Source organism: Osmerus mordax, chromosome 21 (genome assembly GCF_038355195.1).
Source record: "Osmerus mordax isolate fOsmMor3 chromosome 21, fOsmMor3.pri, whole genome shotgun sequence".
NCBI classification, from domain to species: Eukaryota; Metazoa; Chordata; class Actinopteri; order Osmeriformes; family Osmeridae; genus Osmerus; species Osmerus mordax.
The window spans coordinates 7,521,694-7,546,671 of NC_090070.1; the positions used below are offsets into that span (position 1 = coordinate 7,521,694).

General features: G+C 43.2%; 1 protein-coding gene across 1 annotated transcript; it reads right to left on the reverse strand.

Annotated features, from left to right (window-relative positions):
- Positions 1–2,580: 2,580 nt before the first annotated feature.
- On the reverse strand, positions 2,581–23,593 carry LOC136965635 (scavenger receptor cysteine-rich type 1 protein M130-like). Its single transcript, XM_067259817.1, has 17 exons — positions 23,441–23,593; positions 23,116–23,354; positions 20,715–20,824; positions 17,891–17,944; positions 11,839–12,156; positions 10,995–11,537; positions 9,330–9,884; positions 8,741–9,127; positions 7,908–8,231; positions 4,904–5,464; positions 4,539–4,622; positions 4,046–4,233; positions 3,789–3,937; positions 3,444–3,689; positions 3,212–3,371; positions 3,056–3,131; positions 2,581–2,961 (listed from the first exon to the last, which is right to left on the reverse strand). Exons 1-17 carry the CDS (start codon positions 23,591–23,593, stop codon positions 2,942–2,944), a joined length of 4,167 nt encoding a protein of 1,388 aa, XP_067115918.1. The 3' UTR covers positions 2,581–2,941.
- Positions 23,594–24,978: the final 1,385 nt, after the last annotated feature.

Here is a 24,978-nt window from a genome sequence, read left to right on the forward strand (position 1 = left end):
AAGTGGCTTTGGATAAAAGCATCTGCTTAATGCATAAATGCAAATGTACACACGTAATGACTTAGTAACAAATTATTTTACTCAGAGTAACTGAATTTAAGCGTGCACATGACATCCACCGTCGTAGACTCTTCTATGTCTCTAATGCACATGCACCATTGTGTTGTTATGAGCGCCTCCTGGTGACAGTATTGTCAAACAACAAATTAAAAATAGACTATAATTCAATCCCTTTTAATTTCCCGGTCAACTATAAATCAAAGACTTTTTTACATCGTTGTTGTTACCCGGTCAAAACAAATCGATGCTTACTCAATTATAATCAGGACAACTATAAATCAATGTTTTTCGAATGTTTATCTCAACCATTCAAATGATTTAGATGGAAAATCTATATGAATTCAATGTCGTCTTGCTATCTGGGAAGTATTAAAAAGTTTGGATCATATGCGATTAAAACTCAACGGTGATTAGGTTGATATATATTTGCTGTTGTATTTAGACAAAAACATAATATTTTATTTTGTTTATGAAAGTTTAGAGTTATCTACTTATTAGCCTTATATGGGGGTCAGATGGCTGAGTGATTAGGGAATCAGGCTATTACTGTAATCAGAAGGTTGCCGTTGTGTCCTTGGGCAAGGCACTTCACCTTACTTGCCTCGGGGGAATTTCGTTTTATTTTTTCTTTTTTTAATTGATCTTATATAGGTATACTTACGTATACTAAAGGTACAAAGTCCAACTAATATTAAGGCGTTAGGTATGTAAAATATTTGAATAAAAATAAATTAAAGCCATATAAAGCCATAATATACAATATAAAAAAACGACATGTACATGCTCAAGATTACAGGAATAAACTGTATTTAAAAACGTGTTTATCCGATATTCTTCCTCCTAGCAGATGAGTCGATTCCCTAGCCTGAACCTGAACAGGTTTGGACAAAGATTCACTTGAGAGACTTTTTAGTCTGGGCAATATTGTGCTTCACCCCAGAAGAAACTGGTTGACAGACAAACGTTTTGAAAAGCTTCTGTTGATGAGGTACAACCGTTTCTTTGGTAGGCCTAGTGAGGAATAGAAAGTGCCTTCGTTACTCATCATCAAGTATGATTAAAATATTTTTATATGTCATTTTATTTCTTCTGTTCATTATTTCTGATCCCCAAACCTTGTTCAATAGATTCAACCACAAGAAAAAATCATTTTGTTTAGGAAATTTGTTTAGGCCAAGAGGTGTTTAACATAGTATAATTTATTTACACAAATATATTATTATTTTTGAATGTGTAAGACTTTTTGATATTTATATTGTTGGAAATAAACGTTGTTCTTTAAAGAAACACTATTTTGCATCTGTACTGTGTCAAAAATGTTCTTGCAAATTGTTTTACTAAGTCAAACTCCCTACTATTAAAAGTAGGTCAAAGTAATAAAATAAGTAATAATATTACTTTGTACAGAAAGTAATAATGTAACTTAAACACACTACTCGTACTGAACAATAATAAGTAATAACTAATATATTACTGTTTGAGTAACCCCCAACACTGCCTGTTAGTGATGTTATGTTTGAGATGTAATGAGGTTGTGACATAATGATGTCCTAAAACTTACCAGACACACTATGTATGCATCAGTTTGAATAAAACTGACTGTTAAATGAGTAAATTAATGGTTGTAGAAAGTGGCCGCTGTCCGTGGTGCTGCAGGGGTCCACTACAGGATCCCTCCTAAAGATGGAACCACAGCCTCTGTCCATGGTGCTGACAGACACAAGTTCAGTATTTATCAATGAAGAGGGAAAAACTATAGGATACTGTATTTGGAATAAAACAAACATAGAAAAAAAAATGAACGAAGTATTGAACATTAATGCATTAGTGCATCAATTGAATTATTGACAGGGACACCACCCTACTCAAGTCACACAGCACGTCACATTGACTGCCTGACATGCTACCCAATGTCCTCTGATTGAGCAATGCATCCCTGGCCTGACTGACTCTGAGAAGCCCAGTGGAATATTTTAATGGGGCTCAAGTTTACTTGGGATGACACCAACTTCACAACACTGCAATGTTGTGTGTTCAAGATTTATTATTCAACCTTTTGTTTTTGTTTGTATGCTGTTTCTTTGTATGATGCACCAACTGGAGTAGCGCTCCTAATTTCATTGTATGCAGAGCTGTACCATGGTGGATGGATGACTCAAATCTGACTTCCACACAAATCCTCACATCCCAGATCTACATCATCATGATGGTTGTTAAAAATGAAAAGACATTGTGCCGCGAGATAGGCCCGATGACTTGGCCAAAGCAGGCACTGTTTACTACGGTACATTGATTAAAGACTGCCATCTAGTATAAACATTGAGATCTACAGTTTTGAACTAGGAAGAAAAACATTCTTGTTTGAACCGACTTGAATATTTATACTGGCATAACATAAAAACAGTATTAGTTGCTGCTTGTGTTTTATTTTCATCTCTGTTGATTGCTAATAATAACCTTTACTAACAAACTGTGGTTGAGGTCTGTGATTGAGGTTTGCAGCGAATAAATCTGATGATGGCAATTTTTACTTCTTTATTTGAGTCAGACTTCATCAAGCCTTGAGTATTACACATAAATCCCTGATTTTGGTCCAGATAAGTGATTAAGTTAAAGGAAAAGTAGTATGTTTATTTAGTAGGCTATACTTATTTACCAATGTTCCCACTATTCCCTAGTATGCAATTTATAATTATAGAATGCAAACCTTCAGAAACAGTAACCCACAATTCAAAGCTTATAGTTATTTATATGCAGGGTGTTCTGTCATCATTTCCAGGGTTAAAACATTTCAAAGGAGACAGGAGACAGGAGAGAGCCTGAGCTGGTTGCCATAGGGATGGTCATGAAGCCGTTCTGAGGGAGGTGTGACTTCATCAGCTTACTCCAGACTCTGGCTCCCTGGAGGTCAGAGGTCAGGGACAAACACAGTATTACCAGGGAGACCGTTACTATGACAACATCAGGAGTCATCATGGCTGTGGTTTATACTCACAGGTGATTGGTCCGACTGAGACAGGTTGGAGGGGCACAAGTTCGTCAACAGAGCGGACAAACCTTCTGGAACACATCTGTGGAGAGACACCAGAGAGTCAGAGAGACCAGAGAGTCAGAGACCAGAGAGACCAGGAAGGAGGGTGGGAGGACTCACAGGAGAGCAGGAGGAGTTCCTCTGGTCACACAGGTTGAGGCTGCAGTGCAGGTAGACGTCCCTGTAGTCCCCCTGGAACAGGAACAGCAGCGCAGAGAAGCGAGCCTGGAGGGACAAGCCATTCTCGTCCACGGTCACCTGGTGACGGTCGGTAGAACACCTGGTGGAACAGGGGGGTTAGACAAACACATACACACACACACATTCTTTTCCTCTCTCCAGGCTCACATACCTGTGCTGGATGAGGAAGTATTTCAGGAGGTCATCAGGATCAGGGGAGTGGGTGGTGTAGCAGTCCTCCAAAACGACCACAAAGATGCCAGCGTCCGTCTCTTCAACAGACACACCCACATGCAGAGCAGAGCCCAGGGGCAGAGTGACACGGCCTGCTGGGTAAGGAGCTGTGTAGTTGGCATCACGGAACAGAGACATGGAGGTCCTGGCCTTGGCACCCTCATCTTTCACCGCACCTTCAAGTCTGTCAAGATATGGAACAAGTAAACAACAAAGTCAAAACCAACAAGTTTAAATTGGAAACTAAGTGTGTCAATGTTTGAGTTTGTGAGGGTCCACCTACTCCAGGTATGGTTTGATGGCCACATCCAGGCTAGCCACTGTCTCCAGAGGATAGGAGCAGGAGAAAGGGATCCTCAGGGGTTGAACCAAGTTCTCACTGAACGGGTAGACAAACAGACTGTTGGAGTAGATGGCGTGGCTGCCGTTGGTCTGGAGAGGGAAGGAGGAAGACAACGGGTTTTTAGAGACAGGCAGACAGGCAGGAATACGGAAAAACTGACAAAGATGGACAGACTGGTAGAGTAACCGTGTCCTCACCGTCAGAGTGGTTCCACAGCTGCCCTCCCTGCGCTCCACCTGGAACCACACCGTCCCGTTAATCTCCTGGGAGGAGCAGCGGGGGTCGGCCATGTGAGCAGAGGACGAGTCCAGACGTTTGGCCGCTAGCTGAGACTTGAGGAGACCCACATCAAGGAAGCTCCTCCCACACACCAGCTCTGGGGTGACTTTTGAAAAAAAGAGGGAATGAGAGAAAGAAAGACAGAGAGAGAGGTGAAAGAAGATAAGGAATAAAATAGAGAAAAATAAATAATTAAAATCCCTCCCAAATTTATTTTTGTAATCCTCTCCTTTAATAAATACTACCTAGACATACGGTACACAAATATGATTTTTCCTGCTTACATGTCAAAGTTCATGTCCCAATTGATGTGTACTGTGTTACTTTTGTCTAGTTGAAGATAAAAACACTTAATTCTCTCCTCATAAGTCCAGGTGACGTTATTTTGACTTGTGCAGTCTTTACACTTACTGGTGATGGTTGTGGTTGTTGGTCTGGAGGTGGCAGTAGTGGTTGGAGGAAGGGTGGTGGTGGTGGTGGAGTTCCCCCAACCAACTGGGAAGAGAGGTAAACAACACAATGGGTTTAAAACAGCTGTTTGACAACTGTAAAAAAATAAAAAGAAAAAAAATAAATACTGAGAGAATAAGCTAAATGAATGACAACTTTTAAATTGTTGAATCGTATAAATTCTCGTTATTTCTAACGTGATAATAGCTACAACAATTTTGGACAAATGTTTGAGACTATGACATGATAATGATGATAATGAACAATGACATAGCATTCCCAATTTCAGACAAAGTAATTACATGCAGTCCACAATGGTTACATACCTGCACAATAAGCCAAGTAACAAGCACTTGGTTGGACAAACTTGTAGACGTAGTAGTTGCCAGGACAGGCTTTGACATGGATGGGGTTTGACCTAAATGCACAGCAGTTGCCGTTGCCGGCGCCCCAGGACCATTTCCCACAGGTTCCCCGTTCCACCACGCCGTCTCTCAGCAGGGGGTGAGGGGTGGTGATCCACAAAGCGGCGTGGGTCCCACACATGTTCTCTTCCACACACGTCTCTGGCATCTGGGTACTGTTCCCCCCCAGGAACAAGCGATACCATCCCTGCCAACTGATATGCTGGTCACAGTGCAGGTTACCATCGTTTCTGAAGTCCGTTGAACGCCAGGCATCGTCCAGAACAGAGTACTGGCTACAGGGGTCAGCACAGCGAAGAAAACCGTTGACACTGACACAGTCCTGGCCTGCTGGGCAAGGTGTGCCCCCACACAGGAACACCACAGGAGGGGGAGTGGTGGAGGTAAGGGTGATGGTGGTGGAAGGAGGGGTGGTTGTGGTGGAAGGACGGGTGGTTGTGGTGGTGGAGTTTCCGCGACCAACTGAGAAGAGAGGTAAACAACACAACTGGGCTAAAGCAGCTGTTTGAAAACTGTAAACATTAAACAAATACAGAGAGAGTGAACGTCAACTCTAATATAGTATAATATATACTATATTTAAATTAACATATTAATTAATTAATTTAGTAAAAGTAAATGGGACGATAACTACCAATGAAACATAATTTATGTACACACATTAGGCTAAGGGATAAATTTGACTAGTACTGGAGTTTGCCTTCACAAAGTAGTCTACACTATTTTTCAACAACACACTTGAGAGTGTATCATCTTGCTTATACCATGACCACTTGCCAAAGACAAAAAATATGTGCCATTGCCATTTACTTATATTTTAGATTTTTTATCAAATTCCACAAATAAATAGGAACTGATGTAGCGTTTTAGTTAACTAGTGTGTTTACTTGTTACCTGGAGGCATGATAAAAATGATGTTCATAATACCTGGAAAGCAAGCTTTGCCATCCAATAGTTAACACGTAGGGTATTTGTAATGGAACTTGCAAGACGACCTATAGATACGAGGTGCTAGTAGACCATAGTAGCAGAAAGTTATGCTAGCCCATCGCAACCCAAAGTCTTGACTGGAAAGTCAACTTCTACAGTGACCAGGTACCTAGCCATGAACAAACTTGTGTAACTTCCTTGCTAAAACACATTTCCAGTAAACAAATTATGCTAGCTAGTTTTGAATATAAAAAAAACATTTTAAAATGATTTACATCCGACACTGCCAGATAAGGAAGAATCTTGCCAGCGTAGTTAGAATTAGCTATTTTTTCAAATGGTTTTCTTTTGGATGAAATTCTGATTAGCTAACCAGCTGTAGGACAAGATAAAGTGGATATTTTATTTTCAGTGGAGAATGGAATTGTATCTACATGTTAATGAATTATCGAGTTTACTAATAATCCATGTGGACGCCAGTAATAATTGAACTGTGATGTGTAAACAGGCTCTTGGTTGTTGAAGAATAATGCACACCCATCCAAGTCAATCAGAATCAAGAATTCACCAAGGTCATGCAATTATAACTAATTATGACTATGACTGGTAACAAGCAGTCAACAATGGTTACATACCTGCACAATAAGCCAAGTAACAAGCACTTGGTTGGACAAACTTGTAGACGTAGTAGTTGCCAGGACAGGCTTTGACATGGATGGGGTTTGACCTAAATGCACAGCAGTTGCCGTTGCCGGCGCCCCAGGACCATTTCCCACAGGTTCCCCGTTCCACCACGCCGTCTCTCAGCAGGGGGTGAGGGGTGGTGATCCACAAAGCGGCGTGGGTCCCACACATGTTCTCTTCCACACACGTCTCTGGCATCTGGGTACTGTTCCCCCCCAGGAACAAGCGATACCATCCCTGCCAACTGATATGCTGGTCACAGTGCAGGTTACCATCGTTTCTGAAGTCCGTTGAACGCCAGGCATCGTCCAGAACAGAGTACTGGCTACAGGGGTCAGCACAGCGAAGAGAACCGTTGACACTGACACAGTCCTGGCCTGCTGGGCAAGGTGTGCCCCCACACAGGAACACCACAGGAGGGGGAGTGGTGGAGGTAAGGGTGATGGTGGTGGAAGGAGGGGTGGTTGTGGTGGAAGGACGGGTGGTTGTGGTGGTGGAGTTCCTTTCACCAACTGGGAAGAGAGGTAAACAACACGACTGGGCTAAAGCAGCTGTTTGAAAACTGTAAACAATAAACAAATACTGAAAAGTGAATGACAACTCTAATTAACAAATGAATATGTTAATAAGTAAAAAAAATGGAGGTGTGGGAAAATCATGTATTCTATATTAGTTACTCATGTCATACAGTAATCAATACTGTGTATCATACTGTAATCAATACTGTGTATCAAACTGTAATCAATCCTGTGTATCATAATGTAATCGATACTGTATCAAAGACAGATTTGAAAGAAAGAGTAAGCACTGGCTTAGTAGGGGTCAAGTGGAGACAAGTACTGTGGGCAAGGGAAACCTTACACTTGACCATCTGAGCCTAGCTTCTAGCACTCTTGATATGGTAACCCGTCCTAAAATATCATGGCTGTTGGGTCTGTGATGTAGTATCTGCCTGATCGAATACCAAACACCTGTGATTAACTTGATATATTGACACTATAAGTCTACATTTGAATGTATTGCAAGTTGACCACACAACCACCAGGTGGCACATGGGAGCATGTTCTGGAACAGTAGTGGGGAATGTGTTCTGGAACAGGACTGGGGAATGTGTTCCCCCCCCCCCCCCCCCCCCCCCGCGCGGTTGGTGCCCCCTGCTGGTAGTGCGGATGCACTTGGAAAATTGCCGCCCCCCTCTTCATGCCGCCCTAGGCGCCTGCCGACGTCGCCTATAGGAAGGACCGGCCCTGCATTTAACTGCCCTGCAATTGAAACATCGTTTAACACTCACCCTCACAGATGACCCCGGCATCTTCACCGTGTACACAGTTGTGTGAGCCGAAGGGCAGGTGGCTGCAGTTCGCCAGGGAGGACTCTGACCCCGAACACCTGACATCGTCCAGCCAGATGGGCCCGCTGCCCTGGCCGAAGCTGGCATATGATGGAGCAGACAGAGCGCTGCCACAGCCCAGCTGACTGCACACCACCTGGGCATCCTGCACGTCCCAAAAGTCATCACACACCGTCCCCCACTGGTCCTGGTGGTAGATCTCCACTCTGCCGGAGCAGGCAGGGTTGTCAGGGTAACTGTTGACCAATCTCAGAGGATCGACAGCTACAAAGTACAGATGGCAGCCCAGAGAAAGTTGCATGAAGATCACATCGTTATAGTTTACATGTGTTCATTTCCTGTTTGCGAGCAACAGTGTAAACAGTTTTAATAGAGCGAATGTGAATACATTTAAAGTTGAGGAAGACTTGCCAGAGCAATTGTATGCTGACACATTTATGAAAGATTGAATGAAAATTTACAAAATGAGCTCTTCTTAATTTCTGTGTTTGGGCACATTTGTAACTATGCCAACCTGGCTAAGTTGATACACAAATAATGAAACATCTTTCCATAAGCACAAACCCCTGTCCTGATTCAGTCGTTCACTATTCTGTGTTTGTGTGTTGTAGTGTCGTGTTTCTCCACTAGATGTCGCCTGTATTCGGCTCCTTCTTGTTGTTACAGCTGTGTGTCATTACTAAGAAGTCTGACAGCCTACCTCTATAACCCAGTCTTCTGCGTCACCCTCTGCCAGACTGTCTCGTGTGCGTTGCCAAGCCTCTCACACTCACCTTCACAGATGACCCCGGCATCTTCACTGTGTACACAGTTGTCTGAGCCGAAGGGCAGGTGGCTACACTCTGCCAGGGAGGACTCTGACCCCGAACACCTGACATCGTCCAACCAGATGGGCCCGCTGCCCTGGCCGAAGCTGGCATACATCGGAGCAGACAGGGCGCGGCCACAGCCCAGCTGACTGCACACCACATGGGCATCCTGCAGGTCCCAGTAGTCATCACACACCGTCCCCCACTGGTCCTGGTGGTAGATCTCCACTCTGCCGGTGCAGGAAGTGTTCCCCCCAGCCAGACGTAACTCCCCCTCTGCTGCTGAGGGGGTGGTGGGTACCAGGGTGGTGGTGGAAGGAGGGGTGGTGGTGGTGGAGATCCCTCGACTCTCTGTGGAAGAAGAGTAAACAACACGACCGTTATAAAAGTGAGTGTTATTCTAAATAAATACTGAGAGAATGATGACCAGTAGATATAGAGGGTCCCTAGCGACCGAATGGTATGTGTATACTGATTGAGTGTATATCAATGAATGACCATCAACTATGACTAAAAAACATTTCATTACGTGTAGTCCAAAATGGTTTCAAACCTGCACAATAAGTCGCATGACAAACATTTTGGTTGACAAACTTGTAGACGTAGTAGTTTCCAGGACAGGCTTTGACATGGATCGGGTTTGACCTAAAGTAACAGCAGTCGTTCCCCCAGTGCCCACACACACCGCGTTCCACCACCCTGTCTCCCAGCTGGGGGTGAGGAGCAGTGAGCCACAAAGGGGCGTGGGTCCCGCACATGTACTTTTCCACACACGTGTCTGGCATCTGGGTGCTGTTCCCCCCCAGGAACATGCGATACCATCCCTGCCAAACGAGGTTACTGTACAAGCCGAAGTCACAACGAATAGTACCATCATTGTAGTCTGTTGAACGCCAGGTATCGTTCAAAACTGAGTACTGGCTACAGGGGTCAGCACAGCGAAGAGAACCGTTGACACTGATACAGTCCTGGCCTGCTGGGCAAGGTGTGCCCCCACACAGGAACACCACAGGAGGGGGAGTGGTGGAGGTAAGGGTGATGGTGGTGGAGGGAAGGGTGGTGGTGGTGGAAGGAGGGGTGGTTGTGGTGGTGGAGTTTCCGCGACCAACTGAGAAGAGAGGTAAACAACACGACTGGGCTAAAGCAGCTGTTTGAAAACTGTAAACATTAAACAAATACAGAGAGATTCAATTAAGTGAATGTCAACTCTAATATAGTATCATATATAAATTAACATGTTAATTAATTAATTAATTTAGTAAAAGTAAATGGGACGATAACTACCAATGAAACATAATTTATGTACACACAGTAGGCTAAGGGATAAATTTGACTAGTACTGGAGTTTGCCTTCACAAAGTAGTCTACACTATTTTTCAACAACACACTTGAGAGTGTATCATCTTGCTTATACCATGACCACTTGCCAAAGACAAAAAATATGTGCCATTGCCATTTACTTATATTTTAGATTTTTTATCAAATTCCACAAATAAATAGGAACTGATGTAGCGTTTTAGTTAACTAGTGTGTTTACTTGTTACCTGGAGGCATGATAAAAATGATGTTCATAATACCTGGAAAGCAAGCTTTGCCATCCAATAGTTAACACGTAGGGTATTTGTAATGGAACTTGCAAGACGACCTATAGATACGAGGTGCTAGTAGACCATAGTAGCAGAAAGTTATGCTAGCCCGTTGCAACCCAAAGTCTTGACTGGAAAGTCAACTTCTACAGTGACCAGGTACCTAGCCATGAACAAACTTGTGTAACTTCCTTGCTAAAACACATTTCCAGTAAACAAATTATGCTAGCTAGTTTTGAATATAAAAAAAACATTTTAAGATGATTTACATCCGACACTGCCAGATAAGGAAAAATCTTGCCAGCGTAGTTAGAATTACCTATTTTTTCAAATGGTTTTCTTTTGGATGAAATTCTGATTAGCTAACCAGCTGTAGGACAAGATAAAGTGGATATTTTATTTTCAGTGGAGAATGGAATTGTATCTACATGTTAATGAATTATCGCGTTTACTAATAATCCATGTGGACGCCAGTAATAATTGAACTGTGATGTGTAAACAGGCTCTTGGTTGTTGAAGAATAATGCACACCCATCCAAGTCAATCAGAATCGAGAATTCACCAAGGTCATAGTGCAAATATGACTAATTATGACTATGACTGGTAACAAGCATTCCACAATGGTTACATACCTGCACAATAAGCCAAGTTACAATTATTTGGTTGGACAAACTTGTAGACGTAGTAGTTGCCAGGACAGGCTTTGACATGGATGGGGTTTGACCTAAATGCACAGCAGTTGCCGTTGCCGGCGCCCCAGGACCATTTCCCACAGGTTCCCCGTTCCACCACGCCGTCTCTCAGCAGGGGGTGAGGGGTGGTGATCCACAAAGCAGCGTGGGTCCCACACATGTACTCTTCCACACACATCTCTGGCATCTGGGTACTGTTCCCCCCCAGGAACAAGCGATACCATCCCTGCCAACTGATATGCTGGTCACAGTGCAGGTTACCATCGTTTCTGAAGTCCGTTGAACGCCAGGCATCGTCCAGAACTGAGTACTGGTTACAGGGGTCAGCACAGCGAAGAGAACCATTGACACTGACACAGTCCTGGCCTGCTGGGCAAGGTGTGCCCCCACACAGGAACACCACAGGAGGGGGAGTGGTGGAGGTAAGGGTGGTGGTGGTGGTGGAAGGAGGGGTGGTTGTGGTGGTGGAGTTTCCGTGACCAACTGAGAAGAGAGGTAAACAACACGACTGGGCTAAAGCAGCTGTTTGAAAATTGCATGTTGCTAGTTGACTACACAACCACCAGGTGGCACATGGGAGCATGTTCTGGAACAGGACTGTGGAATGTGTTCTAGAACAGGACTGGGGAATGTGTTCTGGAACAGGACTGGGGAATGTGTTCTGGAACAGGACCAAGGAATGTGTTCTGGAACAGGACTGGAGAGGTTAATTAATGTAAAATGTATTTTGTGTATCAATCATTTAACAGCCCTGCAATTGAAACATGGATCGTTTAACACTCACCCTCACAGATGACCCCGGCATCTTCACTGTGTACACAGTTGTGTGAGCCGAAGGGCAGGTGGCTGCAGTTCGCCAGGGAGGACTCTGACCCTGAACACCTGACATCGTCCAGCCAGATGGGCCCGCTGCCCTGGCCGAAGCTGGCATATGATGGAGCAGACAGAGCGCTGCCACAGCCCAGCTGACTGCACACCACCTGGGCATCCTGCACGTCCCAAAAGTCATCACACACCGTCCCCCACTGGTCCTGGTGGTAGATCTCCACTCTGCCAGAGCAGGACGTGTTCCCCCCAGCCAGACGTAACTCCCCTTCTGCTGCTGAGGGGGTGGTGGGTACTAGGGTGGTGGTGGTTGTTGGTCTCGAGGTGGTGGTGGTGGTGATGGTGAAAAGAGGGGTGGTGGTGGTTGTTGGTCTTGAGGTGGTGGTGGTGATGGTGAAAGGAGGGGTGGTGGTAGTAGAAGGGGTGGTGGTAGTAGAAGGGGTGGTGGTGGTTGTTGGTTTTGAGGTGGTGGTGGTGGTGATGGTGAAAGGAGGGGTGGTGGTGGTAGGAGGGGTGGTGGTAGTAGGAGGGGTGGTGGTAGTAGGAGGGGTGGTGGTGAAAGGAGGGGTGGTGGTGGTAGAAGGGGTGGTGGTAGTAGGAGGGGTGGTGGTGGTAGAAGGGGTGGTGGTGGTTGTTGGTCTTGAGGTGGTGGTGGTGATGGTGAAAGGAGGGGTGGTGGTAGTAGGAGGGGTGGTGGTAGTAGGAGGGGTGGTGGTGGTTGTTGGTCTTGAGGTGGTGGTGGTGATGGCGAAAGGAGGGGTGGTGGTAGTAGGAGGGGTGGTGGTAGTAGGAGGGGTGGTGGTGGTAGAAGGGGTGGTGGTGGTTGTTGGTCTTGAGGTGGTGGTGGTGATGGTGAAAGGAGGGGTGGTGGTAGTAGGAGGGGTGGTGGTAGTAGGAGGGGTGGTGGTGGTAGAAGGGGTGGTGGTGGTTGTTGGTCTTGAGGTGGTGGTGGTGATGGTGAAAGGAGGGGTGGTGGTAGTAGGAGGGGTGGTGGTGAAAGGAGGGGTGGTGGTAGTAGGAGGGGTGGTGGTTTCACCAACTGGGAATAGGGGTAAACCAACAACACAAGTTAAGCAGCTGTTTAAAAACTGTAAACAATTAATACTGAGAAGAAATTAAGTAAATAAACAAATTACGTAAATTGGAATGATTGTGTCTCATTGTATTTTGTTAAACTACAATCATATATGTGAGATAAATTGTCCATGATATACATTTCCTCTTTAGACTCGTCAGCAGATTTGCATTGCCAGAAACAACATGTTCACATCCTACCTGAAGCAGGATGAAGAGCTTGTATGATCAGGAGTAACAACAAACCCTCTGACATCATCATCATGCGAGGCTTCATTCTCGTCAGACAACAAACCTTAAAAACATTTAAATTCACATATGAGCAACACAAGCTCAGGTTAGTTTGTTTGCTTGCTATAGGTTAGTTTGTTTGCTTGCTATCAAGGCGCACCATTGTCATCGCACTCACTCATCCCACAGTGTTTGCACTACATGAAGGGTGTGAAAATGTGCATCTCGTTCCCCGAAACATAGCTATTATTTGTAGAAGGTTCTGTAGCTGTAGTTTCAGTCCAGCATTAATTACTTGACTTAATATTAATGTAATATATTTATATAAATATATATACTGCAAAAAACAGATTTTTAAGAAAGTAAAGCCTTATTAAAGTCTTATTTTGAGAAAATATATCAAACTTTTTCTTAATAAGATTTACCAACTAATACCTAGCTCGATTTAACTAGTAACAAGGTGTGGACATATTTTGCTAATTATTCCAGCAGAGGAACAAGATTATCTTCCTTATTTTAAGATTGAGACCACTTGCACAACTTCTCAATTTAAGAATCTTAAGAAAGATTTTTTTTTTCGTTTATGGTTAATTGAAACATGACAAACATGAAAATACAGTTTAACACAATGTCGGACTGTCCATCGGGAGAATCGGGAGATTTCCCGAACGGCCGGTCCAACTAACGGCCGCTATGGCCACGGCACTATGCAAAAAAAGAAAGGTACAGCCTAATAGTTTACGCTCACTTTGAAGACAGCCTGGCAACTGTTTAACTGGAGCGATCCAAAATCCACAGGGTGGGGGTGGGGATTTCCCCCGTGTAAACTTGAACGGTGCACTTGTCCGTCCGGTCTACAGATCGCGATTGGTCAAAAATCTATCGTTTTCCGGTATGAACAGTTCGTTGGAGTGGGTGGAAGCAATGAGTTCGCGTGCAGTTTTTAAAGTATTTTGTAAACGAGACATATTTAGCTATTGCTAAAACCATTGTTGTCTCTTTTGCAAAGAAATGGAAAGAAAAAGAAAAGGAGAAAAGGGTGGTGCAGACAAGCAAGAGACAAAAAACAACGGGCACTGCAAAATGTAAAAACAAATGTTTAGACCGGCAAAAGCCAAGCGAAGTGAGGGAGAGAGTCTGCAGCCCGAAGATGCGGCAGTACCAAAAATCCAAACCATATTGTTCTCATTTTTCTAAAAACATACATTTGGTATTACTGTTAGCCAATATATAGGCTATATATTTTAAATGAAGGAAAATAAATGGCCAAGAGAAAAAGGCACTCTTTTAAATATGCACAACATGTTTTTTGGCTTTAAATATTAAATGTGCTATGTGGATGAAATGCAATTGTCTTATTTGTTCTGTTCTGTGTATTAAAGCAACCACAGGTGACACGGGGAAAGAGATGAAGACTGCTGTGGTGACAGGGTCCAGTGGAGAGAATTTGACAGGTGCAGCACAGCAACTGTACACAATAGACTATATGTTAACAGGGTTATTATATGTAAATTAGTTTGTTGAATTGATTTTCATTATTGACTATAGTTAACTGATTATTGTTCTTTTGCAACATCAAAAAGCAGATGCAGAAACAGAGAGAAGTAAGGAAAAGGAAAGTAAGGGAGAATTGCCATATTCATTTTTAGATACTGTATTAGATCTAATTTTGTTAACAGTCTTCGATAGCACTGCATTATACTTTATTATTATATAGCCTATTTAAGCAACTGTACACAGGTCGCGGGCCGGTCTGCGTTTTAAAGTCCCGGGCTGTTTTCCGGTCCCAGTCCGACCCTGCGTGTGGTACTCATTACCTTTAACTGCATCAATCAGAAATGGCAGAATTTTAAGTAGAACAAGCATTTGGCCTGAGTACTGCTTTAATTTATTGTCACTGGATGCTAATGTGCTGTAGCTTATAGGGCTTGGTTTATCTCTGACATCATGTGGAGGGAAGGGAGATGCAAGTAATGCACTATTGAGAACATCCAAGTCAAGTTGTCCTAAAAGTACTAAGTGTTTCAGCACACAATTTATTTCTAAAGGGGCAATGCCTTCCAGTATTACGTGCATGATGTCTTGCGGTGTTTGTTGGATCAAGTTAAAAGCCGGGAATTCTACCAGTTTACTCCTTCTGTTGATCCCAAATGTAGTTTTTAAACGGTTTCTAAGATACTCAGTATTGGCCCTCTCAATATCACTACACTGCCTGTACTCATTGACTCAGTGAGTGGATTGATGGATGCAGTGCAAGTTGTTAAGAAAGAAAAACCTTTCAAATCAGGGGTCAGATGGGTGAGCGGTTAGGGAATCGGGCTATTAATCAGAAGGCAAGGCACTTCACCCTACTTGCCGCGAGGGGGAATGTCCCTGTACTTACTGTAAGTCGCAGGTCTGTTAAATGACTAAATGTAAATTGCGTTGAAGCGTTAAACTTACTTCAAGGTATTAATTCTTAACCCTTGTGCTGCCTTCGGGTCACATGACCCGAAGGTTCACAACGACCCATCGTTGTGTTTACCCAATTTTACCCAATACAAAATCAAATTTGTTTAATTTTCTTTTAACCTTCGCGATGTGGGGGGTCTGAGACAGCCCGATGGTTAAAAGAAAATGCTTCACTTTGTTTTTGTATGCAGTAAAGTTGTCGCAATACGACGGTGGGTCACAATGACTGATGGGTCAGAATGACCCGAAGATAACACAAGGGTTAAAGTCAGCTCAATTAAGAGAATAACATGCTTATTTTAAGATTATATTTGCTAGTTATTAATCTTATTTCCAGATATAAACACACCTGATTCAAATGAATGGTCGTTATCCAAGCCTGATAACGACCATTCATTTGAATCAGGTGTGTTTGGAGCAGGGAAACATCTAAAACATGCAGGGCAGGGGGTCCCGAGGACCAGGATTGAGAACCACTGTGCTAAATGATTAAATGTAATGTAAATATAAAATCACAATGAAGTGCCCAGGTAGATGTTAGTACTTACATGCACTAGGATGTAGATCAAATCACACTGCTCTCTCCTTAGTCAAAGTGAAGACACTGATGACAGCCTCAAATGGGCCTTTTTATTCTATTCTGCACCTGCCTGCTGCCAGCACAGGTAGGCGTGTTCTATGTCTAGAGTTAGGTGGACATCGAATCTAAAGCCACCATTATTGCAAACACTGGACAAGCAAGTTTGCCAAGAGAATGCTACATTTACTGGAACATGTGGGTGTGTTCCAAATTCCATCATGCCTGCTTCATTGCTAGCAACACAAAGGTCACCCAATCAGGTTGTGTGATTAGCTGTGTGAGTGATTAGGCCTGTGGGTGAAATGTCATATCCCTGCACTATATTTTTAACATTTATTTTACATTTTTAGTCATTTAGCAGACGCTCTTATCCAGAGCGACTTACAGTAAGTACAGGGACATTCCCCCCGAGGCAAGTATGGTGAAATGCCTTGCCCAAGGACACAACATCATTTGGCACGGCCGGGAATCGAACTGGCAACCTTCAGATTACTAGCCCGACTCCCTCACCGCTCAACCACCTGACTCCCACTGTTTGTGCATCGCTTTCGACAAAAGTGTCCGTGTTGCTGTCCGTGGTGCTGCAGGGGTCCACTACAGGAGGTACAAAGCATAATTGGTATATTTTTGACAAAGCAAAACTCACACATCCGATTAATAACTTGATTCGATTTCCATCTATCCCAGTACCGGTCCTAGCACATTTGGTGCCCTAGGCAAGATTTATCATGGCCCTGGCATTTTTGCTCAGACCGGCCCACCACAATCGTTTGGTCGGTCAGACACCTGCTCCTCTGCCTGACAGGTGCCATGGCCAATCACCTCTCCTCCATGTTCTATGTTCACCTGTCTTTGCAAAATGTCAGGTACTGTAGGCTTAGAAACTGAAGCTACAGCACTAAACATGTCGGTTATTTTTGCACATGTTGAGGCATCAACCTCTTTTTTAAAGACTGAAACTTTTTTGGGCCCACAACTTCTCTGCATCCCCATTGCCCTTGCGCTTTTGTTTCTCCATCCTAATCCACAGATGTTTGTCTCTGAGCCACTGCATCTGACACAAGAAACAGAGAGGGAGGGGTGGAGCCTGTTAAGAGATGTGATTGGGCCAGCCCAGTGTCAGTATGGAAAATTAACCAATGGGCTGCTGTCCCTGCTTTATGGGCCGGTTGTTGACCAATTGTAAGTTTATAAAAAATATATATATAAAGATTTATATATATATATTAAATATCATATCGGCCCCAAGTGCATCGGCCCACCGGGCATTTGCCCGGTATACCAGATTACCAGTCCAGGGCTGCGTTTCCCGAAAGCATCGTAAGCCTAAATTGATCGTAGAATCCATCGTAGGACGAATCTTAGTTTTACAGGCTGTTCCCAAAGACATCGTAGCTAAAGTGTCTTTTTAAAATTCGTAGCTCTTGAAAGCACATAGATTAGCCTACTCCTTACAAGCATGTTTGGGAAACGCATGTAAGAAATATCGATGTTTTTTTGCTCGATCGTTGCTACGATCCATCGTTATCGGGAAACGCAGCCCAGGCCTGCATGCTTGCATTCTTATTGTATGAATGTCTCACATTTCCAGGAACTGTCAAGTTATCCGATCCACTAATCGGACAGGTTCACACCAAACAATGACAGGGCTTTCTAGTCACACTATGTACTGTACGCTTGAAGCTTTTCCCCTTGGAGGGCAGGGTGCACAGGTCCAGGGTTGGAGGCTCTGAGGCGCACACGGTACACAAGGTTTAGAAAGCCTGAGGAATAGTAACATAGAAAGCATGAGGAACACTTGATTTGTAGAGGAACTGTTTCCCTTCCTTCAGGCTTAGCTGTTGTCATCTCAAGGAATATTGGGCCCCTTTAAAATATTCCACTGGTCTTCTCAAAGTATCAGATGAGCTAAAGTCTGGATTAAAAGACTTGCCCCTCGTTATCAACACATTGGAAGCAATCGCTTTCATTGACAAAGAAATGCTAAGATTTTGTTTTAAAACCTGTCTGGGATGCCTTCATTGGGGGTTGAACTAATCTGTCTGTCTGGCATTACTACATGTTTTGGTTGTTCCATTAAAGCCAAATCACTTAACCCTTGTGCTGCCTTCGGGTCACATGACCCAAAGGTTCATAACGAACCATCGTTGTGTTTACCCAATTTTACCCAATACAAAAACAAATAAAAATAATTTTCTTTTAACCTTCGCAATGTGGGGGGTCTGAGACAGCCCAACGGTTAAAAGAAAATGCTTCACTTTGTTTTTGTATGCGGTAAAGTTGTCGCAATATGACGGTGGGTCACAATGACTGATGGGTCAGAATGACCCGAAGATAACACAAGGGTTAAACACAATTATAATGATGAATGGAATTGTCCTACATTGAAACGTCTCATGTGATCTTGAATGGCATAGAACAAAGGGAATCTGGAGGACAGGAAGGGGTTACATGTAGGTCAGTGAGGACAGGAGAGAAGGTGATTGTTTATCTGACAGGTTCACAGTCCCTTGCCACCAAACAATACAATACAACAATGCTAGCCAAGCAGGTTTCTGTGCCAAATGAACACTGAATAACTTTCACGTGACTAATGCGTGAGTGTCTTTCATTTCCTGAAACAAGCAAGTGACTAGTGCTACAGCCTGCCTTTGAGGGCATGGTTGAACAGGTACATGGAAATATTGAATGTATTTCAATAATAATGAAGCATATTTTGCATCTTTTGAAGAATGTCTTCATTTGGGTTTGTGGTCTTCTTCTTTATTCTTCTTCTGAAGATTTGACACAATAAAGCAGCCTGTTGGTATTTATACAATATGTGTCCATTCCCAGTTCAACACTCCTCCACTCTCCTCCTCCTCTCCTCCTCCACTCCTCCACTCTCCACTCTCCTCCTCTCTCCTCCTTCTCCTCCTCTCTCCTCCTCTCACCTCCTCCTCTCTCCTTCTCCTCTCTTACTACTGCAGCAGTGAGACTACTTGGTAATGAGAAATTAAAGAAGGGGTTTGACATTTCCAGTAAAGGAGAGACACTATAGGAACATGAAAGTTCTGCAGTGTTCACGCGGCACAGACACCCGCTTGACTGGAGTGGTGGTATTGTGTGGTGTTGCACAGGATTAAAGTATGACCTACATTTCTCATAACCAGTTTGCTCCAATGCAAGGATAGTATATCTCGTCCAGAGTAGACTGGTAAAAGGCAATACTGGACTAATGTGAGGCCTGACACCACCATCGGTTTTGCGGTTTTGCGGAGGATCCAAAACACACTTTACAGAAGGTTTAGAAAAATACTTTGTAAGGACAGTCACATGGCACATGGTTCAGGACGGAAGACTCCGGAGTCAGTTAAAGAAACTTTATTGACAGTACAAATACGTTCGATCAATATTGAATTTGTAAACATTGTAAACAAAATGAATAAATGTAAACACATAAATTGAAATACATAAAAACAAAATAAAAGTTCCTTGCTTTGGGTCCAGTCAGCTATTTTGCTTGCGCTGTGTGATAGTGATTCAACATTTATTTAGCATTGAGATTTCACATCTCAACCATTCTGATGATTTAGATGGAAAATCAATATGAATTCAATGTTGTCTTGCTATCTGGAAAGTATTAAAAAGTTTGTATCATATGCTATTACAACTCCACGGTGATTAGGTTGATATATTTGCTGTTGTATTTAGACAAAAACATAATATTTTATTTTGTTTATTAACTTTTATAGTTATTTACTTATTAGCCTTATATGGGGGTCAGATGGCTGAGTGATTAGGGAATCAGGCTATTAATCAGAAGGTTGCCGTTGTGTCCTTGGGCAAGGCATTTCACCCTACTTGCCTCAGGGGAATGTCCCTGTACTTACTGTAAATCGCACTGGATTAGACTGTCTGCTAAATGACTAAATGTAAGAGTAAATGTATTCATTACTTTTGTTTATGAATGATCTATGAATTATCAAGATCTACAGTAAAACAGGCAAAAACTATTTTTGTTGGTGAGTAGATTTGGTTTTATAGTTGTTGTTTTTTTTACAGTGAAGAAACAGAATCAGAAAGGGTTTTAATCGCCATGAAAGTTTGCACAGACAAGGAATTTAGTTTGGCAGGAAGGTGCATTCATTCAACATATAGGAATCTTAAATCTTAAATATGTGGTCTTACTATACTAAAGGTACAAAGTCCAACTAATATTAAGGGGCTAGGTATGTAAAAAATTTGAATAAAATACAAATATATAAATAAAGCCATATAAAGCCATAATATACAATTTAAAAACCGACATTCTCAAGATTACAGGAATAAACCAACTGTTTGTGTTTCAAAAACAGTGTATTTATCAGATATTCTTCCTCATGAGCGAAGCAAGTTCAGGCATGGCACTCGGGCAGCGCACGTCATATCGCCCCTCGCCGTGTTCTTAGCCCATAGGCTTAGCTTGATAGGCGGCGCTATAAAGTCGCACACATGCACGCACACACGTCATCGATTACCTTTGTGTTCTGCGCTGCTGCCACCCACCACCGTCCCCTTCTCCCCCATGTTGTCTGTCTGTCCGTCAGGATCCCTCCTAAAGATGGAACAACAGCCTCTGTCCATGGTGCTGACAGACACAAGTTCAGTATTTATCAATGAAGAGGGAACAACTATAGGATACTGTATTTGGAATAAAACAAACATAGAAAAAGGGACAGGGACACTACTCAAGTCACACAGCACGTCACATTGACTGCCTGACATGCTACCCAATTTCCTCTGATTGAGCAATGCATCCCTGGCCTGACTGACTCTGGGAAGCCCAGTGGAATATTTTAATGGGGCTCAAGTTTACTTGGGATGACACCAACTTCACAACACTGCAATGTTGCCCTTTTGTTTTTGTCTGTATTCTGTTTCTTTGTTGATGCCCCAACTGGAGTAGCGCTCCTAATTTCATTGTATGCAGAGCTGTACCATTACAAATGATTTCAATTCAGTTTGAGTTTCAAGATTATTGCCGTTTATGACAAGTACATTGAAATAAATGTATCAATAAATTGAACACAAAAGAAATCCCCAACAAATGAGAATAACCACAGCTAAGAAATACATAATAATATGTACATGTATGTAGAGCACAGCTATGTCCTTGGGGAAGGACAGAACGGTGCCAGGAAATCAGATAAACCATCACAACACCTCACAATTCCAGGACATGAAAGAGCTACCTCCTGGATAGGCAGCTACTGTAGAATCACATTTGCATATTTTTGTCTTGTTGAGACACTCAGTAGAAATCTGAGTTGTGGTATGTTCTTTTGGCACAGAAACCTTCTTAGCTAGAACCATCATTTGATGGCATTACACTAAAGAATGACACTAACACACTGAGAAAAGATGCATGAATACTTCATACAGCAGGACATTAGAAGTGGGAGCACCAGTAGTTGTCATGGTCTTCTATGGGAGTCCTCTGCCCTAGCCAAAGCTGGCACTGTTTCAGACATTGATTAAAAACTTCCATCTAGTGTAACCATTGAGATCTGCAGTTTTGAGCTAGGAAGAGAACATTAATTCTCGATTGGACAGATCTTGAACATTGATACTGACCTAACAGAAAAACAGTTTTGGGGGCTAATTTGTATTTTTCCAGATATAAGGGTGGACCTTTGGTATGTTTTGGAAGACTTTTGACAATTGACTTGTAAATTCCTTTTTGGTAAGTTATCACATGTGCATATGGATGTGGGCACTGCCTAAATGAAGGAAAGGTAGTGGCTAAGGGAAAGGGGTACACAAGAGTCTATCCACCTAACGAGGCAGATAGAAGAACCCACAACCATGCTGTAGAATGTGGGGAGAGGGCTATCCAGGATGGGGTTACCCATGTCTTTGGAGTGAAAACTGTCGCCATTGATCCTTTCGAATCCCTCCACCGGTTTTGACATGGTGAACAGTTTTCCTGTTGATTATATGCATTGTGTTCTATTAGGAGTGACAAAGCAGTTCTTGGACCTGTGGTTTAACAGTAAGCACCATAAGAGTCTTTGGTATATAGGTACATCCAAAGATCAGGTGGATCAGAGGTTGCTGTCCATAAAACCCCCCTCAGATGTGCCAAGAGTGCCAAGAACTGTGAAAGTTGCTCAGAGATGGAAAGCTGCAGAGTGCCGTAGTTGGTTGCTCTTTTACAGTGGGCCTGTGCTGCATAAGATCTTACCAACCAAGTTCTTAAAGCATTGGTTGCTGTTAGTGGCAGCTATCTTTGTTTTTCTGAAAGAGACCATTTCTCAATGTGACTTAGCAGAGGCAACATCAAAGATCACAGTTTGTACATGAGATACCTGCAACTTATGGCTTATGCCACATGTCTTTCAACATTCACCAACTGACCCATTTGCCTTTCTCTATTAGGATGCATGGGCCTCTTTGGAGTACATCTGCATTTTCTTTTGAACGACACAATAGTAAACTGACAAGGTTATGCCATGGGACTAATTATATACCGACACAAATTGCACGCCAGTTTAGCACACTCCAGTTCCTACCTACGTTTTTGAAGCTGTCGCAAACAACATGTAGAGGTAACATCTCACATAGAGTTGACAGGCTGGTCGATTTTATCACTCCAATACAACCATTTCTCAGCTCCACTGTATAGCTGTTGTGCTTGTGCCCTTTCCCGTAGTTTTCAGTAGTGTACACTTTTCCTTTCATGATTGCTCTCTCATAGAGCTCAGCAGTAACAATATCATCTTTAGATACATTACAAAGAGGAAACAGAATAGCTCTTTCATCTGGCTCAAGTGTTGAGCCAGATGTCCAGATGTCCTGATGAGTACACCCCAGCAACACAATACCATCCACCTCTTTTGCCTTTGCTATTAGGGGGTAGCCACCAATCCAGTCATTAACCAGCCTGTCAACAAGGGCTTTCTCAGGATGTTCTCAAGTGGCTTATGGTCCGACTGGACAGTAACTCGCACGCCACAGGCGTATTGATGAAACCTTTTGACGGCGAACACGATGGCCAAGAGCTCTTTTTCTATTTGAGCATAATTCTGCTCCGGTGCAGTCAGTGCTCTTGATGCATAGGCTATTGGGTGTCCACCTTGAAGCAGACACGCTCCCAGCCCATCCTTAGATGCATCAGCCTGCATAACAAGCTGTTTCCTTGGATCGAAAAACTTGAGCACAGGTGCATTTGTAAGGGCCTCTTTGAGTCTCTCAATGGCCTCACCTCATGTTCGTGTCGCCACAGCCACACCCTGTCTTTGCGCAGCAGCTGTCTCAAAGGCGCAGTGAGGGTGGCCTCGCCCGGAATGTACTGAGCAAGATATTTGATCATGCCCAACATTCGCTTTAGCCCTGCTTTGTCCTCGGGCGACGGCATCGCTGCGCTGGGTTTTATTTTTGTGTCGTCCGCCTTCACGCCTTCTGCAGTGACCACGTGCCCCGTGTACTTGACACTGTTCACCTCGAATTGTATCTTTTTCTTTGTTGAATTTGACGTTTGCTTCTTTTGGTTGTGTTATTACCTTTTGTAGTATTTCATCATGTTCCACTTCTGTGGATGCTGCAATGATCATATCATCTGTTATGATATGGACTCCCTGAATGTCACAAAACGTTTCACAGTTGCGCTGTTGGAAAACTTCACTAGCAGATTGAGAAGCAGTTAGAATGATGAAGTGTAATCTCCATGTTAAGAAAGGGGGATGTAGGATATATTGCTGATTTGATTCCAAAAGGCATGTGTTTGAATCTGTATCTCCCCCACGGGGTGTTGAAAGTGCAGTCGTGATGATGCCTTGTCAAGCTTCACCTGCCAGTAGCCATCTTTATCATCAAGCACAAAAAACACTTTCTTACCAGCCAGTTTGCTCAGTACTTCATCAGTCGTGGGAACAGAGTAATTCTGTCTCAGAATAGCTTTACTGAAGTCACTGGGATCCAGACAGAGCCGTAGCTTGCACTTGTTTTTCTTTTCAGTGACAACCAGGGGTGCGTTTCCCGAAAGCATCGTAAGCCTAAATTGATCGTAGAGTCCATCGTACAATGGATCTTAGTTGTACGAGCCGTTTCCCGAAACCATCGTAGCTAAAGAGGCACTTGAAAATCCTCGTAGATTAATGAGAGCTCCAGACCAGTCGTAGATCGCTAAATGCATCGTAGCACAGAGACTCAGTGGAGACGCACGTAGGCCGACCATGAAAACTACATTAGACTAATGCTGAAAGTTACTTCCGATGGAAAATACCATTATTTTGGTTCTCTTTTTACAGCAGTTATGCTGGAACTGGGATATTTCTTAGTGAACCATACAAGTTTAAGTGCCGAAAAAATATCAGAATCCGGTTTATTCTCAAGTAAATTTAGGTTACACAAAATAATTTGATTTGGTGGGTTTGGCGCATGCAATGAAGGTATTTAAAAAACAAATGTCGGTCTTATTCAAAATACTATAAAATTGAAATATGGCTGTTGTAATGTACAATAGTAACTAGAAATGCATTAACGTAACGCTTTTACAAGTACAATAACACAACAACAATTGAACATTGAAGATGTTTATTAGAATTATAGGGCTGGTAGCACGCCAAGCCCGGTGGATGAAGAGGCTGGTGGCAGAGCCGAGCCTGATGTTAGGAGATGGTGGAGCCCAGGAAATGGAAAGACTCCACAGGGTTGACTGGGAAGGCACACAGGGTGAAGGGGCTGGGAGGGAGTGAAAACTCATACAAAAATCATAAAAGCCATTGAAGATAGCCTAAGTCC